We start from the raw sequence: 18854 nt of genomic DNA on the forward strand, positions 1-18854 counted from the left end.
GCTCAATAGCCCTGAAATATGGCAACATTTTAATACCTCTAAATGAGCTACAAAGTTGAAGGTACAGAAAATGTTGAAAAGTTTGAAAAACATTTTTTCCCATCAAATAACCACTGGTCAAACATGGTAAAAGAGAGAAGAAGAAAAAAAATGATGATTTCTTGTCTTTACTTCTGATATTTCATCACTATCATCATCATCATCATGAGAATTTTCATTGTTATTTTTTATCAATTCTCATCTCTTTCTTTTCAATGGTAATAATATTTTTGCTCGTAACTATTACTTGAAAAGGCAGGAACTGCATTGTAATCATAACAAATGGACATCAACTCATATACCATGTCAGCAGTTACCAGTAATATTATCAATCCCTTTAACTTGATAATAACTTTTTCGCCAACCTCCCAGCCTTGATTCCTTCCCCGATCCTTTTCCTCCTCATTATCATCTCAATCTTACATTTCATTTCCAAACCATTTTTTATCTTTCCATTGGTTATTCCTTAAAACTGCCAGTTCCTTATTCACTCCCAGCACGTCTTACTTTCAATCTGGCTCTTTTCAATCACATTTCAATTCCATTTATGCGAACATTTCAATTGTCATTATTGTGAGTAACCAAATACATGGCAGACACACAATATGACAATAAAAGTACAACAATAAATGCAGACAAAAAAATATTCAAAGGCTTGGAGTGAAAATGAAAGTATGGCAAAACAAAGGCAACCTTTTCCAATCCAATTTAAAGGTGAAAATTGTTGTTTCCGTATTGAACACTTTACTGTTTTACCTGATGAATGATTAGTTTGATCGGTTGTTACCAAATCATTTTTGTTGATTGATGTTAACCAATGAGAAACAATAATGAACCTTAAATCAACATTTCAAATCTGTCATCAAATGATAACAATTGTGCTCCTCTCTCCAGGGTAAATTGTTCATCAGTCATTGTAAGTGGTTGTAAAAAAAAGGTAAGAAAATTCAATTTCCCTCTGAAACTGAATCATTGTAAAAGCGAGAATAAGATTGATGATCATTTCAATAGATTTATTCCATTAAATGAACAGCAAGTAATTTGGAATGGTTGAATCAAAGGAAAAAGATGAATCTTAATTCGATAAATTATCCTTCTTTGGCTGATTGCTGAGAAACAATATTCAATATTGTTGAACAATTTAATGATTAAAGGTGAAATTTTGATCAATAACTAAAAGCTTTTTGGTGAATATTCATTTCTCAATATTAGACTAATGCTTAAATTGACAATTCCCTTGGATTAGAGTAAATAGATGAACATGAAAAGGTTGATTATATTTTTCCTTTCAACATGACCAATGAGTTGATTAAATAAATTATGAACTTTTTTTCCTCTTCCATTGTTGCTTTATCAAGTAAATGGGAAATTATGATGAAAGTACATAATCATGTTAATCTTTTTCGATGAATGAACCCAATTAACGTTATCATTGTAATGAATAACATTTGATAACATATTAATGAAATGTTTAATAAGAATTACGATGAAATAATTTAGTACCTTAATTGCTTTCAATAAACTTTAATCTTAACCATTAACCGAAATTCATTTTGTAGAAAATGTTGAAAATTATTGACTTTTCGTGATAATTTGTGTAATTTCAAGATTACAAAGTAACTACAGTTTTCATGGAAATTGGAGTTCTCAACATTTTCATGTTTATCGATAAAATTTCAATAAAATTTTCCATTCGGTAGATGATCAATTCGTTTCGATTTCATGTTCAGCTGCTATCGAATTGAATATTTAGAGTCTTTGAGATGAACGTCATTTTCAAGGAAAAGTTTTCGAGTGGGTTTATTGTTCGGATGAACTTGGTTTGATGAAAGGTTCAGTATTTTTGTTTTCTCGTCAAACATTATTTTGTGTTTGAGAAAAAGTTTTCAATGACTTTTCAAGAAAAACTTTTTTCATTTGAAATGTTTAAAGTCAGTGGTTTGGTAGTTGAACTAATGTTGTTCAACCTCTTGGTCTCAATAGAGTTGAATTTATGGTTGAACCAAGTCAAGCTAAAACGAGTTAAAACACAAAATGTATTTTCACTCCTTAAAACTACCAGAGAAAGTTTTAAATATGAAATTCACGAAAAGAAACATCTAATAGATTCGATTAGTGGTTCAGTAAACTAATAAGTTTCTGATTTCCAGCCACTTCGAACTGAGCTATCTTACATAATTCGATTGATTTAAAATCTCTTTTCACAGTCAATGGATTAGAAAAGGTTTTGAGCGTTTCTTTAAAGAAAAGTTCAATTTTAATAAACTGAAATTTTCAATTCTTTATTCGTTTCAACTTAAGTCTAAAATTGTTGGCAATCAAATTGCAATTAAAGGAATTTCTTAGAAACGAGTTTAAGAGTTACATGAAATATCTTAATCCGAAGAACATTTAAAGATATTTCAAAGTCACAAGAACTTAGTTTAGCTTGAAATTTTTGCAGCTCAAAGTCACGAAATTGTTGAGTTTCCAATGAGGTGGCAAGTAAACAATTTATTTGATTGGAGTGAAAATTTTGAGTTTTGAAGCAAAGTTGTTTGTGTAAGCATTTGGATCTGGAACACTCTTAAGTAGATAGTTTATATGCTGAATCAAGGGCAGCCAATGAACCATGGATTTATACAGATAATAATATCTTTTAGATCACAACATGAAAGCAACAGAAGAGAAGAAAGATTGAAAAGGTGAAATGAAAATGTTTCAAAGGGAGTGTAAATGTCAGGGCTGTTTGATACAACTCTAGATTACCTGTCAAGCTATCAAAATAAGTTGATGAATTAATATTCATTTTATCCATTTTCATCAATTCTTTCCTCTTTTTATTTTAAACACCAAACAAAACAAGAACAGTTTTAATTGAATGGACCAAAAAACACTTTTCAGATTCAAATCAGAATCCAATCCAATTCAACCAAAACCAATAAAAGTTCAAAATTTTCAAGTAAAAAAAATGTAAATCCTTTGCGGTTACTTGGCTCAACATTAACCAAAGTGCATCTTTCATTTCAATGATAAATTGATTTCCATTGAATCTTAAAATAGCTCTTGTACCTTGAGGTTCATCTTGACTCGAGTCAATTAATAAACATTCAATGATTACGAGTTCGTGCAAGGAAAACATTTGACTATATTCTGACTGTTCAATGGAATCACAATTGCTAATTAGAGGAAATTGAGTCTAATTAAGGTAAAGTGTTGGTAAGAAAACAGATGGTTTTTCAGGCAACAATTGCAATGATATTTAACAGCAATAATCTAATTATCTTATTGTTACCATCTAATTAGAAAGGCAATTGAAGTTGCATCTGAAAGCGGCCAAAATGTATTGATTAATGGAGTGAAATCAAATTAAAAGACAAAAGGCAAACTGTTCACTGACTGATTGAGTGACACTTTCAGGATGATAATAACCAAACTGTTCAAATTTGATTATAACCAAATATTGACACTTCATCTTGAATACATTTCACTGTCAATCAAAAAAATGTCAACTGTAATTGTTTTTTCATCATCACCAGTCGAGTTGAACTTAAACAGATTAGTCTGCAAACCTTGATTCCCTTCACAAGCCAGTAACATTAATAAATCATTTTCAACATTTTCAACAATTTACATTTGCCATTTCAATCATCATTTATCATGAGAATTGCCTTTAGCTGGAAAGCTTTGATTGAAAATGAAAAATGTCTTTGGATGCCTAAAATTTGCCTATTTTTTGCTCCTTGCTTCTGACCTTTTCGTCCATCATCAAACAAATTTGATCACAGATCATAAATGGCTATTGGACAATGGGACAACATTTGCAAACAAACTGATGATGATGGTTCCAATGAAAGCTGAGCTCGCAATGGAATTGGATAAATGATTAAAGGATTGATCTCTCTTTCTGTGAACAATAACTGACCAAAAGGAAGAGGAAGATGTAAAAGGAAGACAAACACTGGATAAAAAGGAGAGGAAGTAATACATCAATGAACCCTTGGATGAACATGATAGTTGGATAAATAGCTGAACTGTGTTGAGGCACAAAAAGAGCGTTAAAATGAAAAATTAAAAGTTGACCAAAAAGTGAAATTGAATATCATTGACCAAGGGTTGACCTTTTTTAATGAAACCGTTTTTTGCCAACCTAAAGTGAATGTTCAAATGTTGTTAAATGAAAAGGTTTTTCAGGTTAAAAAAAGAGTGGAAATGAAAAGGTAAACGTTTTGTTTCACCCTTAACCTGTCAGGTTCATCTTTAGCTGATCAAATGTTTGACAAGAGGTTTAGGTTTACAAGTCTTGTTATTGGGTTTGTAACGGTTGGGTTTAGTTTGTTGTGTGTTGTGGCTCTTCAGTTGACTAATCAAATGAAGATGCACTTGATGATGAACATGGTGAAGCACATCATGAAGGACATCATTATCATCCTGATGATTGTCCATTTCTGTGTATTTATTGTTCATCAGCCAATTGTTACAATTATCATTGTCCACAAAAGTGAAAATAAATGCTGATGTTATTGTAACATTTTCACCCATTTCACATTAATGATGACCAACAAAACAACTGTATCACAAGTGGCAATAACATGGAGCAAGAGTTGAACAAATATTTGATCAATTAACCGATCAAGATGGCGAACCAAGAAAACAATTGCGTCTAAATTGCGATTCACTTTAAAACGATTCAACAACCAATTCAATTAATCATCTTTCAATGTCTTTTCCATTTTACCATGAATGTTGAAAGTGAGAAGAAAATGTTCATTTGATTAATTAAGAGTTCATTTGGTGAAGGAAAATGATGAAAAATAATTTCTCTCTTGGAAAAGCGAGAAATGGAGAAAACAAAATGTCAAAAAATGGATTCTTTCATCATCGACTTGATTGGAGACGAAATGAACTTCATGAGTCGATATTGCATGGTAAATGGTCAAGAGTTGATAACTAATGAGGTAAAAAATGATCTTAAAGTTGCTCTGCTTTTCTGGTTCAACTGAGGAACAGTTTGATGGGTTAAAAAGGAAAGATTTGAATGAAGCTGCAAGTTGAAGATTAACTTTACAGATGGTCAGTCTAATCACACTGGTCATATAATGCGTCTGTGAATAGTAATGATGATGATAATGAAAACTGTTAACAGGGTGAATCTGTTAATACTGCAAGTTAAATGAGAGTTTTGGTTATTTGTTTGAAACGGCTTTTGTTTCATGGTTAATGAGGGTTGAAAGGTATTATGGTTCACTTCATCTAAACTAAACACTGTTCAAATCAAAAGGAAAGGTGATATTTCCTTGTTAATCATTGTTAAGGTTCCGTTGAAAATGTATTCATCAAATCTCGGTGAATATCCATTCATTAGGTTAATCAGTATCTTTGCTCATCCAATTTTACACTCTCATTAGAAGAACAAGAAAAGTGAAAAAATCTCAACTCAAAGGCTCAATACTCTTTAGCCTGTCCAAACTGACAATAAAAATCATTGTTGGTCAAAATAGCAACAAGAGCAACTTCAATCACTATGAAATTGATCGATAAATTTGATTAAAATGCATTTCAAGACATTTACATGGAAAATTGAATTGTCCAGAAAATCTTTTTCCAAAGGAATCTGTAAGAAGAGGATTTGAGGATTGGACGAATTGAAAAGCCAAGAGAAAAGATGAAAAAATTAGAATCGATTCAACATTGATTTTTGAACGCATTTCAATGGACAATTAACCTGAAGACATTTAATGAATATGCTTCTGATTTCGATTGAATTTGCATGGAATTTTTTCTTCCTTTTTTTCTGGTCAAAGAGGAATTGTGATTTCAAATGGAAATTCAAATTTTCCAATCGAAACCTGAGTTGACAAAAGTGTGATAAATTGAATTTCACCTGTCAATCAGCAATATTTTCCTGGCTATTATTCAAGCGACTCATCAAGTGACATACTTTTTTCACCGTAAAGTTGATAATTATATTAAACTTTGGCAGATTAAAAAAGATTGAAAAATATTTATCCTGGGAAGGCGAAGAAATGAAGAAAATGGAAAATATGAAAAAGTAAAAGAAGATGAATTGGATGAAAGAATGAAAGATTTGGAAAAACATTATCATGATGAGAAGATGAAAAATTTGAGAAAAAAAGGAAAAAAGCAAACTTGCAATTCAGTTATGAATATTAGGCTTCCGGTTCCAGGATTGATGAGAATAGAGAAAGAAAAGGATGCAAAATGAAAATATTATCATGTAATAAGGTTGTCATTTCCATAAAAAGTACATCACATCAATTTGTTCATTTCCTTATCGCATAAGCTCGAGTTGTTTTCATCAAACATTCAAATGTTTACGATTGTAAAATTGTTTAAAACAATAAGTCCAATAGTGACTGGGAGTGAATATCTTCATGTGAATATTCACCTAAATCATTAACAATTTTTTTCTCTGCAAAAGACAATTTACTGAACCACCTTCAGGGTAACATCATTATAACTCATCACTGAGCAATTCATTGATACTTGAACATTTTTTTCCTTTTCTTCCATAATTGTTTTCTAATCATTATCATTCTCATTAAATCATTAGAATGTTCAATAATGATCTGTTTTTTTCTGTTCAATTTTTTGGAAAAACACTCATTTCTCTTGTTGGAATAACCTGAATCAGTAGAATTTTTTTTGTTCCAGTTTTGTTTCAATCGATTGAACGATTGCCAATTAAAGTATTGGACACTTAAGAGTAACGATTATTGGAGTTGCTGGGATTGATAGTTTGTTAATCAGTTTATCTTGCAGTTTGATTGGTAAATTGAGTAAAATTATGTGTTACAATTTGTCATGAAAGTGTATTGGTAAATGAAACTTTGATATTTCCAGATAATCAAAATGAGATAATCTTGCGTGATAAGTTACAATTGATTCTGACAATTGTTCAATTCTCGGCAAACTGATAATAATCTGAAATATTATAATAATAACACATTAGTTTGGTGATTCTTTCAGTTGATTACATTTTGGCCCACAATAAGGTTATTATTAGAAGCACGAACAAATTGAAAAGTAAAATTAATTAATGTTTCAATGAGAAAAGGTTCTTGATTAACTTGATGATAGGAAAAGGGTAAAACAATGTTTTTAGCATTTAAGTGAATAAAAGCAAATTCAATTGTTGATTGTAATTATTTGGTCATCACTTTAACTTGGGTTCAAAGGGAACATGAAAAATTCTTGTTCTTATCAAGATTTTGATTTCAATTTAGATTCACTTTAATACAATGTTTCATCAATTGAGATTCGTTAGATCAATGTCCAACATTGATTTGATTGATCAATGATAATTAAAATTGATAGCAATTGCTCAGAGAAACTGTTAGCTTGAAGAAATGTTTGCATTGAAAAGATTTCCTTTTTTAGAAACTTTTTTCAAACAGATTTTTTGACCAAAATTAAGCTCAACATTTGTATTGAGCGATTCAATTGCAATGATTGGATTTGATAGAAATAATCTATTTTGGATTCTGTTCAGATTTTCATGTTTATTCATCAGAGCCTTTTCAGTTTGGATCATTTCTTTCAAGTCCAACTTCGTTTCATTTTGAGATTTGACATGAATCGATATTCATTTATATTTAGATATTTTGAGGTTGATTATTTAACGAATAATTTGAAAGAAATGAACTCATAGCTTTGGAAATAAAACGTCATTTTTTTGAATTCTTGAGCGATTCAAGTTACCACAATTTATTCATTTATTTACTCGATTATTTTATTATCTGAATAGTTAAAATTGAATTTTATAAAAGCATTTTATTTTAAAATAAAGATTCAAAATTAGATTTACATTGAAGAATGAAAATATTAAATTTCAATTGATGAATTAGAATAGACAAAGATATAAAATCAAACGCTTTAACGCTTGTTGGCAACAGTTGCGATGAATTTTGGAGGTCACTTTAAGGACATTCAAAACTTTTCGAGCTCTTCTTGTCACTGTCCCAAGCTTTTTTACTGAGCTTACAATTAATCGACCTCAAAAGACACAAAATGTAATCCAAAATTTGAAATCTTAAGGTTAATGTTCATTTCGGGATGAAAAAAGTTTTTCTTTGTGCAGAGCTAAAAATATTTCATTCGAGTTGCAAGTTAAACCTTTGTTGAAATTTATTCGATTCGTTTAATGGAAAAGTTTCTCAGACAATCTTCGACAAAACTTTGGTACTTTTTGTGAAGCTAAGGCACCAGACTTTTTCGAAAAACTCTTTTTTCTTTAATCGGAATACAGTTTTCGATATTTTCTATTTTTTGACTATATTTTGTATAGATATAGACGAAACCCTAATTAATTAATCATTGGAGAAGTTGATTAAAATTGAAAATTGAATAAACAAAATGAAAAACAAAGTATTTAATGATTGAATGCAAGTTCATTTGAAAGTTGATTTTGCAAAGTTAAACAAGTGAACGTGAAAAGAGCAAAATGTTTTGAAATTGAATTTCGGTCAATAGGAACTGAAATAGGAAGTTTAAAGGATGATAACATCAGGAAACTGATGAACTCAAATTTGTCACAAAAGTTGATTTGGAAGGACAAAAGGATGACAATCAGGTTGATAATGATGAACAGGGAAGAGTGAATGTCGAGAATCATTTTCAGTTGATCAAATTTATTTCCATTTCTGTTGAAATTGTTCAATAAATTGAACCTTATGTTAACCATTTTTCATCCATTTTCACTCTCTTTACCAGTTCCATTGACAATCATAAATCAATTATTTCAATTGTGACACTTTCTTTAAATAATCAACTTTTTAGGTTAAAAGTGATTCCAAAAACCAGCAAACATTTGAAACAATGAGACAAACAAAATCTCAATGTTGACAAGCAATTAAATGTTTAAATATTTCAACTTGATAAATGTTCACTTGGCAACCATTTCACTTTGACAATTGTTAATCAACTGACCTTTCAACTTGATTGTTACACTTGGAATGATCGCTCATTTCATTAACCTTACCTTTCCTTGTTTCCTTTGACTAGCAACATCAACCAAAAAAGGTTTAAAAGTAACCTTTCGAGATTGCCTCGACTTGATTAAAGTCAATTGCTCCAGTGAATGAGCAAACAATGAAACAAATTTAATCTTCAAATTGGTTAGCATAGTTGATTCATTTGGAACTTTAAAAAAAGGAAAATTCCTTTTTCACTTTTTCCATGATTTACTCAACAATTCATTTAAATTAACAAACTCTAATCAACTCCGACAATCCTCTAATTGGTAATGATTAATCATGCAAAGTGAATACTTTTTTTTCCTTCTCTTGCAATTCTTAAATTTTACTTTTCTTGACCCAACTTTGCATCTTGATCAGCATCATTAGCACAGTCATCATGTTGGAAATGAAGGCGGTTCAGAATTGAAAATGTTACCCAGATAATCCTTCATCTTGATGACAGTTGAAAATAAGAGCGAAAAGGAAGAAAAAAGTTTCCAATTTTCATTACTTTAATGGTTGTTGATGGGACAAACTAACATCAGACAAAAAAGTAGACAAAAAGCTTTGCGATAATGTCAAACATGTTGAGCTTATCAACACAATTGTCTAATGATATTCATCATCATCCAATTATCAACAGAATGTCCACAAAGAAAAGAAAAGTTGAGAAAAAAATTTCCAAAAGTTATTCATTTTCCTCGTTGAAATGCATTTAAAAGATGAAAACAAATCTTGCAAATTATTGGTTCAACTTTGCTTCTCAGAGCATTTACTCAGCTGAACATTTCGAAGTTCCAAGATTAAACAGAATCTTGCGATAAAAATGCAAATTCGGTTCACAATCAAAGTCGAAGTAATCAGCATTTTCTGATTTTCACTTTTAGTGTCACTTTAATACCTTGACTGTGGTAAGGCAATTAATGTTTTCATGTTTTTGATTAAAATTTTGCTTCTCTTTTAGTCCATTAATTACTTCACCTTATCATTAACAGCAATTCAACAATTAATCTTGCTTTTTTGGACATTTTTTTCTCTTCGTCAAACCTTTTTTATATGCAATCAAAATTATCTTTAAACATCTGAAATTGATAATGATTAAGTTTAATTTGGAACGGAACAACAAAAAAGGGTTAATTAGTGATTGATTAACACTTTTCTCAACTTTTACATTAATAAAGTTGACTTTTTTGTTCAATTCCTCTGTTTACTAACAACCATTTACAACTTTACTTGTTAATTATCTTGATTTACTCTAATCTAATTAATATGCTTTAATTAACATATCAAAACTTGGTTTCGTTAGACTAATAGAGTTAAGAAAAGGTAAACATTTATAGCTTCGATTGGCTTCATTTTGCTTCGATAATTGATTGTCAAGATTATGGATCAAGATGAAACACCAAGCTTAACATGGGATTAACATGGCGATTAAAGTACCGAAAAAAGTATCAAATTTGTGTGGATTAAAATGCTATGGATTTACTGTTTTAATTCATATTTTTAGATCAACTTTCCTGAACACTCTTGGCCTTTGATCAAAAGACGGTCCGATGATGAGAGAGGATTATCTGTAAGTCAGATTAACAGTGGTAAACAGAGGGAATCAAGTTACATGTGAATGTGACAAATAAAAGTGAATCTTGAATTTACCAAGATTCACTTTTCCATCTTATTATTAATAATAACAATCAAAGCCAATTTGGCATAATTTTGCTTCCTTTCAACATCCATGTAAACATTATTATTACCATTATTATTATCATTAGTCTTGTAGTCATCATTTCTCGGCATCTTTCATCCCAACTCGGGAATCTTAAAAGTTATTGCATTCTGTCATCTTGTCTTTACTTGGTAATTGACTGTTCAAATTTAGTGCAAAGCCAGTTAAGTAAACAGCATCACATCACACTCACTGTCAGCCTCTTTACAGGAAAACAAGGAAAAGGTGACAAAATGATTGTCTTTGCTGAGGCAACATTTACCAATGAAAATTAATGTTAATCATTAACATCATTACAATTAGAGAAATGTTCATTTATGATGAAAATTATCTCCAAGTAAATTGATTCTGATCGTGGGAATTTTCAGTGGACCATGTTTAAAGTCTGGTAACAATCCAAATTTAGGTTCATCGCAATCAAAAAACATAATGAATAAGTGTAAAGATTGTGTTAAAAAAGCTAAATCTCTCGTTTTTCATCACAACCATCCATATCTTTATCCGCATCTTCAACTTTCTCCTCTTTATCTTCATCTTTATCTTTACATGGTTCAATATTTTACTCAAAGTCAACCAAATATTAATATCTTTCCAACATTTATTCAAAGTTTTAATTTTTTCAGTCCTTTTCTTGTTCGCTTTACGCTTGATAAAGCAAATTTTACATTTTGGCCAATTTTTGATTCGTAATCATGTTTTTTTGTTATCCTTTGTACATCTGGTTGTAGTTTAATTTTAAATTGCAATTAACTTTGACAATATTTTAATATTCAATGAATCAAATGATGCACTTTTACAGGTTCAATAATGTATAAGCAAAAAAAGGTTGAAATTCAAATGTGCATTTAATCAATTAATGCTGATTTTAACTATTAAAGTTGTAAATGTTAATTTAAAATGTGTCACTTGTAACAATTTAAATTATTTAAAACTCGGCTATTGAAAACAATTTTATGCAAAAGTATCCAAATTTTAACTTTTAAAGATGATAAATTAAAATGAAAAAAAACATGAGAACTCTGATTCCACTCGCGAACTCTGTTATAACTTTGATCAAATAATGAAACAATCGGTGATTAACAATGTTCACAATATTTATTAAAATAAAATCAAATCAGTCAAAAGCATCTCAAGATTATCTAAATTTTAAGTCGCCTTTAAAATGCAAATCAAGATTGAATCCACTTAATCAATGATCTTAATCGTTATTAGATTTCAACAGATCTTAACAGTTTTTCAATCACAATCCAATGTCAGCATTTAGGTCGAATCGATCAGTTAACTTTTGAGTAAGTCCGAGAAAACTGTCCATGAAATTGAACCCTCTTTGATATACAGAAAATAGTATTTTAGCATTTTTAAAATCTGGATAATAAGCTATTAGACTAAAGAATCACATTAAATCAGAAATGTTTGGAGTTAAGTTTCCAAAGGATTTCAATTAAAGTGTTACATAAAGATCAATCTAAATGATTCGTTGTGATTACAGTGTTGGTCAAAGGATAAGCTTGTCTGGTTGAATGTTTCATATTAAGGGCTTAGACTTAATCTTGACTGAGGTTTACCAGTTGAAATGTTGCCATTTAACTTTTACTGTTTTTTTTTCATTTTCATCTTTTTGTTTGTGATACAATTGTTTGTTACTTCAATGATGTTGCTTCTACGGGCAGAAAAAAATGAAGATTATACCTCTGTTAACCTACGGAATCCGTAGATAGAATCAAATGAAGGGTAAATGGTTGAAATTGTTCATCAAAATACTATATATAATAGACTTACAATTGAGTTTACCCGCAGTAAGTTTTTCTTCATCATCATCATCATTTCAAGAATCACTTGAGTGTTACCTCTTTGTGTGATCTTTTCATTTCTCAATGCAATTCCACCATAGAGGATAACAAGTTAACTGTAATATATATTATCTTTGGTAATCATTTTAGTTCAACTCTACTATTCTCAATAAGATTATCCTTTCTTTTTTCTTCGTCTTCTTTTGGGTTCTCTTTTTATTTTCTTGTTGTTACCTTAATATTTTTTTAGCTCTATCATCAATAGACAAGGTAACCAGGAAATTGTTTGAAAAGAAACTACAAACTCCCTGATGTAATCTTCAATAGCACCAAGTTAACTGGCAAGTTTGTGATGGAGTGAGAAAATCAAATAGATTGATAGCAATAATATTAATTTATAAATATAAATGTATAAAGCTGTGTTGTATTTATAGCTCGTGTTGATGGCAATCATTAACTTATTTTACCTTTTACCTTTTCTTCCAACCTATTCAATCAGATTAAAGGTGAGCTCAATTGAAACCACTGGAATCATTATTTCAAGTGGTTAAGTGATTATCAAGCCACAAAATGAATTACACATTGAAAATCAGTGGAAAAATTGGTTAACCATTTTCCTTCATTTTCATTTTTCTCAACACTTTTCATAAACTGATAACTCAATTGGCAAAATGACCATTTAATATAAATTGGTTATTAATTTGTCCAAAGTAAAAGTTGAAGTAATTTTGGTTGATTATTTTTGGTACAAAACAATGCTTCATTGTTCATCAATATTGGTTAGTGAAGTGTATTAAAATGGGTTTAAAAATGGGTTATTTTTAAATCTGGTTACTCATCAGGTTAGACTTACCAGAAATGGCACTTTCAAAGCCAATGGGCCAGCCACCGTGAGCAGTTTCAATATGAGGATAAGAGGGTCGATGAATGGATCCAGTTAATATTTTGGGATTAATAACTGAATATGGTTCTTTATTGGTGTTGATGTTATTAGCATTTGATTGACTCACCGGTCCACCACCATATGAGTTACCATAAGTACCTCCACTAGTGGCTGAAACAGGGACCGGAGGTGGAGGTAGAGGTTGTTGTTGATGGTGAGGTTGAGATTGTTGGTGTTGCTGTTGTTGTTGATGATGATGTTGATGCTGCTGCTGGTGTTGATGGTGTTGAGATTGTTGGGTGTGTTGAGGTAATTGTTGTGATTGAGGTATATTTGTTAATGATTGTTGAGGGGTAAGGTTAACGTCTCTTTGACCTCCAAAAGTCAATATTGTTGGTATTGGTGGGCCAAAACCAGAGGCATCCATTTCATCGGGTTCAAAACAACCTTGCCTTTGAAGACAGCAAAACATAAACTTCACTCAAGAAACCTGGGAATCGTATTTTGTTGTATTTTCAAAATTGAAAATTGAGTTCTCTTTTCTTTGGTATCCTTTCTTGATTAATGTTGCAAATTTGAACCAGTAAAACAAAACCAGAAAATGATGGATAAATTGAAGGAACAAAATTTAATCAACTTGATTACACTTGGCTTCTTTTATGAGTGTTACATTTTTTTCCTTCACCAATTATGTTAATTGTGATCATGTAAATTGCTCACAAGAATCAAATTATCTTTGTAAGACTTTATTACCAGGTTAAAACAAAAACAAGATAACTTGTAAAACTGATTTCACTCCTAATCCAGTAAACGGAAAAACAAAACAAAAGCAGAAACCCAAAAATTGGTGTTTTTTATAACAATAAATGTTTTCAATATTCCTGTTGATGGTAAAGCAGATAATGTTGATGATATTTCCGAGGTTAATCACTGAAATAGAAGGAAAAAATAAATGTTTAGATGTAAATCAATAAGCTATGAGTAAAGGTGGTGAAAGGTTGATATTTGCTCAGATAAATATTGAACTCAATTGACACTGTAAATATGAGCAATTGAAAGGGTGACTTTAAAATGAAAATGAAATATAATTTTGTAACTTATCGAGTTAATCATAACCTAATGGTTAAAAGGTAACAAAAAGTGTTAGAGTATAACTTGATGTCCATTGGATGAGAAAAGGTGAAACTTTTGTAAATCAAATTAAATTAAGGAATAGAAGGGAAAAGTTGGTGAAAAAATTGTGATCTTCATCTGTTTTGTTACCTTGGGTTAGGAAAAGTTGATGTTAAAAGTTGTATAGACTTTTATATCTTATTTCATTTTTCTTTGTTTTATTCACTTCGGTACAAAGTTGGCTTTTGTCAGTTTTGGATTTGGGTTGATTTAAGGGGAAAAATTGAAATTGTAATAACAAGAAATGAATATAATAATGTTGCCGTAAGGCAAAAAGTCAATATTCCTTATTGCTATTTAGTTTATCTGTCGATTGGAAATTGGATTTTAACAAGAATTGAAAAAAGGTAAAAGAGATAGAAAAAAAAAGTAAAACAAAACAAGAATAAAAGTTAAAGCTTCTTTTTAGGATTCCTTTGGCGATTCACAGTAAAATTATGAACATGAGGATGCTGATGGTAACCACTATATAAATCGGGAATCAACTGTAAATTTCATTCGTAAATCAGAGAGAAAAGAGTTACTCCTTTTTTCTCCCATTGGAATACAGGGGAAAGTTTGAATGCGCATCTTTATCTTCAGTAGTTTTTCATCAGGATTGAGTCGAATCTTTAACTTACAGTTTTGTAGTTAACAATCAATTTTGCTCAATCTTAAGCTTTTTGGTTATGGAAATAAATTATCGCTATTTTCTTGAGGTCCAATTTGGCAATTTATTGATATTTGCTTCGTTTTGTTTAGCTTTATGTACATGATGGCAACTTATACATTTACTGGGTTTATATTTACTCCAAAATTTTGCTAATTTTAAGGGTAAATTTAAATTTGCTTGAGAAGTGAAAGTGATTTATTTAGTTGGAAGTTTTCGCATTATTCAACTCAATAAAAATGGTTCCAGTTTGATCAGTTTACTTTGGTTCGAAGAAAAAAATAATACAAATACAATAGATTCTTTAAACTTTAGTAGTCCAAGTTAATAATTTTTTGAATGTGATTAGGATAATCTTTGGTTCGACTTTTGAGATCATGAAAGGCACTTGTTGTTCAAACGAGAACTGTTACAATTGTTTTTTGATTATAAAAAGACGGAATGAATGTAAATTTTGAGGGAAGGAGGAAAAATAGGTTTTTGGGAAGAGGGGGAGAAAACAATGATAATGATCCGAATGGTTTTAAGCAATGTAAGGTGCACCAAGAAACTGGTCCGCTATACGAGCAGCTTCCCTGAACCCGGTGAGTAAAGCACCGTGAATGGATGCTGGATAGTTATGACTTGTGTGTTCACCGGCGAAAAATAGTCTAGCAACGTTTTGTTTGACGATTTGCTCATTTGAATCGGATGTTACTTCGCTTGGAAAAACTACGGGTGCCGCTAAGACGTGATAGTCATAAATAGAAGAGTCAACAGAAACATAAGAACCAGAGCCTTTTGTCCAAGGGTCAGTCTTCCACCGTGTAACTACGGTTTCTTTGGGCTGAGGAACAATTGCACTACCAAAAATGGTTTTTAAAACGGTCAAACATCGACCAACAATAACATCATCGGTAACATTCTCCATAATATTGGCAGCTTCGCCAGCAACTAAAGCCATTAAAACGGGCGATTTATACAGACTCCAAAATGTAAATAGTTCTCCTCTTGAAGCGGTGGTGCTTCCAATATGACCAAATAAGTTACTGTCCTGGTCCCAAAAAGCTCTATCAAAACAAAGGACAACTTTGTTCAAATTACCATAACCTAAGCGTTGTATTGCTTGAACTTTCCAATCAGGTAAAGGTGGAATGAATTGTATACTGTTGGACATTAATGATGGACTTCCACTGTTCTGACCAACAGACTGTTTAAGAACACCAAGAGGTAACGTACACAATACTGCATCAGCCGTATATGAAAAAAGACATGGCTGCGGAGTCGAGCCTGATTGTGAGGCGTAAAGACGTTTCGGGTCATATGCAAGGACTTCAACTCCTATTTTGTCTACACGTATATGTTTAACTGCTCGATTAGTAATGATACAATTTGGAGGTAGATCATCACACATTGCCATTGGGACACATGAAAATCCGTTACCAACAGTCAAATGACTGCCGGAAAACTCATAGTCATCATGTTGGTCCCAATGTTTTAATGATAAGTTATTAAGATGAGTGTTATTAGCGAATTCTAAATTAGCGAAATGCCAATCCAATATTTGACGGTCTCGAGATGAAAGGTAGACATCACTTGGATAATTGCTTTCTAAATCTCTAATTTGATACTCGATCTCTTTTTCTTGCTCTAAAAGTAAGTCCAGCTCTTTATAAATAGATCGAGTATCTCTCGAGATTTCTCTAAAATAAAATTCTTGTGTAATATCTCGATTTCTGTTATCTGATAATTCTTTATGTTCCTTATGTAACTGCTCAACTTTATCCATAAGCGCCATCATCTGAAGTTGATTTGCTTTCAGTTTATCGTGGAGCTCGACAATCAACTTGAGATGTTCTATCTGCTTCTCCTTAACACTCTTTTCCTGAAGCTGAATATCCCATTCTAGGGCTTGGCCAAGTGAAATGGGGCAACCTTTAACTGGATTGAGATCGAGTGTATGTGAAAGATAACTTGTAGCTTCTAATAATCTGTTGAATTCCCTTTCAACCATTTCGTCTTTCTCTTTTGCCACTGGCGCGCCATTTGATTCGTAAAGCGGGCACTTTTGTTTGATTTTGTTTAGTTGCATATTGATTTGTTTGGCAATTACAGCCATAGGATTACCACCTAAACCGTTAACCACGACACAGCCTAAGTCGGCGATAAAATTATTTTTACGGAATGTTACAACTCTTCCACCGACTCGATCCCTTGCTTCTAAAACGACAACTTCCATGCCAAAACGAGTAAGTTGTTGGGCTGCAGCCAGGCCTGAAATACCTGCTCCAATGATAATCACTTTTCCAACATTATGGCTAGGAGGGGGACGGAGTTTTTTGAAAATTCCAAAGTTAATATAACCATGTCTGTCCAAGAAGGCATGAATCCTCATAACTTAGAGAAGAAGCAGAAAGAAAAAGAAAAACAGTTAGAAAACAAAGAACATGGTCATAAACTAATTATTGGTGAATTTAAATTTTAAACAGAAGCTTTTTTTAACTTTATAGACCGTTGATTTTTTAAAATATTACACTTACCTAAAGGACCATCAGAATCGTAAGGAGGATCCAATTGCGAGAGAGCGGCATCGAAAGTCAACTCTTGTTTAGGATTTTCTAACCACAATTGAAGGATCCTGTTTCGAATGTGGAGAAATATTTTTACACCCTGTGTGGGACCATTATTAATTTCTGAAAATGCTTGGGCTTCCTGGGCAGTCATTTTATCAAAAGGCAATCTGGATTGAAAAGCAGCTCCTTCTAATCCAGTCGGATCTTCACCACTGTCACTGTCATTGTCAGCAGCTTCACGAGCAGAATTCTGATCACTGTGAGAATTTAGTCCAGAACATCCAATATTACTTGTGTTTAAAGTGTTATTAATGTTAGATGCACTTGAATCGCTATCATAGCCAGGGGTATTAACCATATTAAGGTTGCGCCGGGTTTCACGATTACCATGTTCATCACTGGTTAAAACATCTTCCTCGGTAGACATTGTGCGGTTAAAAGATCAAATTAATATACTGAAAGTCAAAAAATTAGTTTATAACAAATAAACAATACAATTGTGAAGTTATTAAACAAAAAGACAAAAAACAAACGGTTCGTCTATGAACGGCTCAGATCGACAGCTATGAAAAGACAGAGAGAGAGAGAGAGAGAAAAGAAGCGAGAGCTAGTGAGTGATGGAGGGATCGGCTCAATAATTGCAAAGTGTCTAAGTTTTCTCAAAATGCGGATTAGTCAATGGATATTATAATCAACATTATTTTAATAACTTCTAAATTCATTTTAACTAACGAATATTCTAATTCCTAAGCCCAAGAACTATATCTCGCAGCAAATTTTCCTTTGGGCCTTTACCCCTCAGATGATTCTGAATCAGCATTTACTATTAGTCGTTGGGCCACATCTTTGTCAATGGCTTATGGTGATAAGCTGTGCAAACCTTTGTTTCTGGTACAGTCAATACAGTGAGGTACCAGTAATGTATTCCCAAAATGAGACGTTGTCAGGGTTACTAATTAAATAACGTTGTTTTTTTCAAAAAATTTACAAAATTTAACCGAATTATAATTAAAATTTAGTTTTGATCGGTTTCAATGGCGATAAATTAACAAAAATTATAAAATTTGTAGCAATTTGATCATTAATTA

At 31.4% G+C, this 18854-nt stretch overlaps 2 protein-coding genes across 2 annotated transcripts in view; both read right to left on the reverse strand.

The window, feature by feature from the left end:
- The window catches only part of LOC107368559 (band 7 protein AGAP004871), a 38628-nt gene extending 23591 nt beyond the window's left edge, over positions 1 to 15037 (reverse strand). Inside the window, exons 1-2 of the mRNA XM_015936407.3 lie at positions 14656 to 15037; positions 13363 to 14322 (exon numbers count right to left, since the gene is read on the reverse strand). Of these exons, the coding sequence (XP_015791893.2) occupies positions 13363 to 13864 (502 nt within the window). The 5' untranslated portion in view covers positions 13865 to 14322; positions 14656 to 15037. The remainder of the gene's footprint in view (positions 1 to 13362; positions 14323 to 14655) is intronic.
- A 420-nt stretch (positions 15038 to 15457) lies between these two features.
- LOC107368558 (lysine-specific histone demethylase Su(var)3-3) lies at positions 15458 to 18321 on the reverse strand. The gene is made up of 2 exons (XM_015936406.3): positions 17734 to 18321; positions 15458 to 17590 (listed from the first exon to the last, which is right to left on the reverse strand). The coding sequence occupies exons 1-2, from the start codon at positions 18191 to 18193 to the stop codon at positions 15738 to 15740; spliced, it is 2313 nt and encodes a 770-aa protein (XP_015791892.2). The 5' UTR covers positions 18194 to 18321; the 3' UTR covers positions 15458 to 15737.
- Positions 18322 to 18854: the final 533 nt, after the last annotated feature.

Source organism: Tetranychus urticae, chromosome 1 (assembly GCF_039701765.1).
Source record: "Tetranychus urticae isolate SD_2017Ah chromosome 1, NJAU_TeUrti_SD_1.0, whole genome shotgun sequence".
NCBI lineage: Eukaryota > Metazoa > Arthropoda > Arachnida > Trombidiformes > Tetranychidae > Tetranychus > Tetranychus urticae.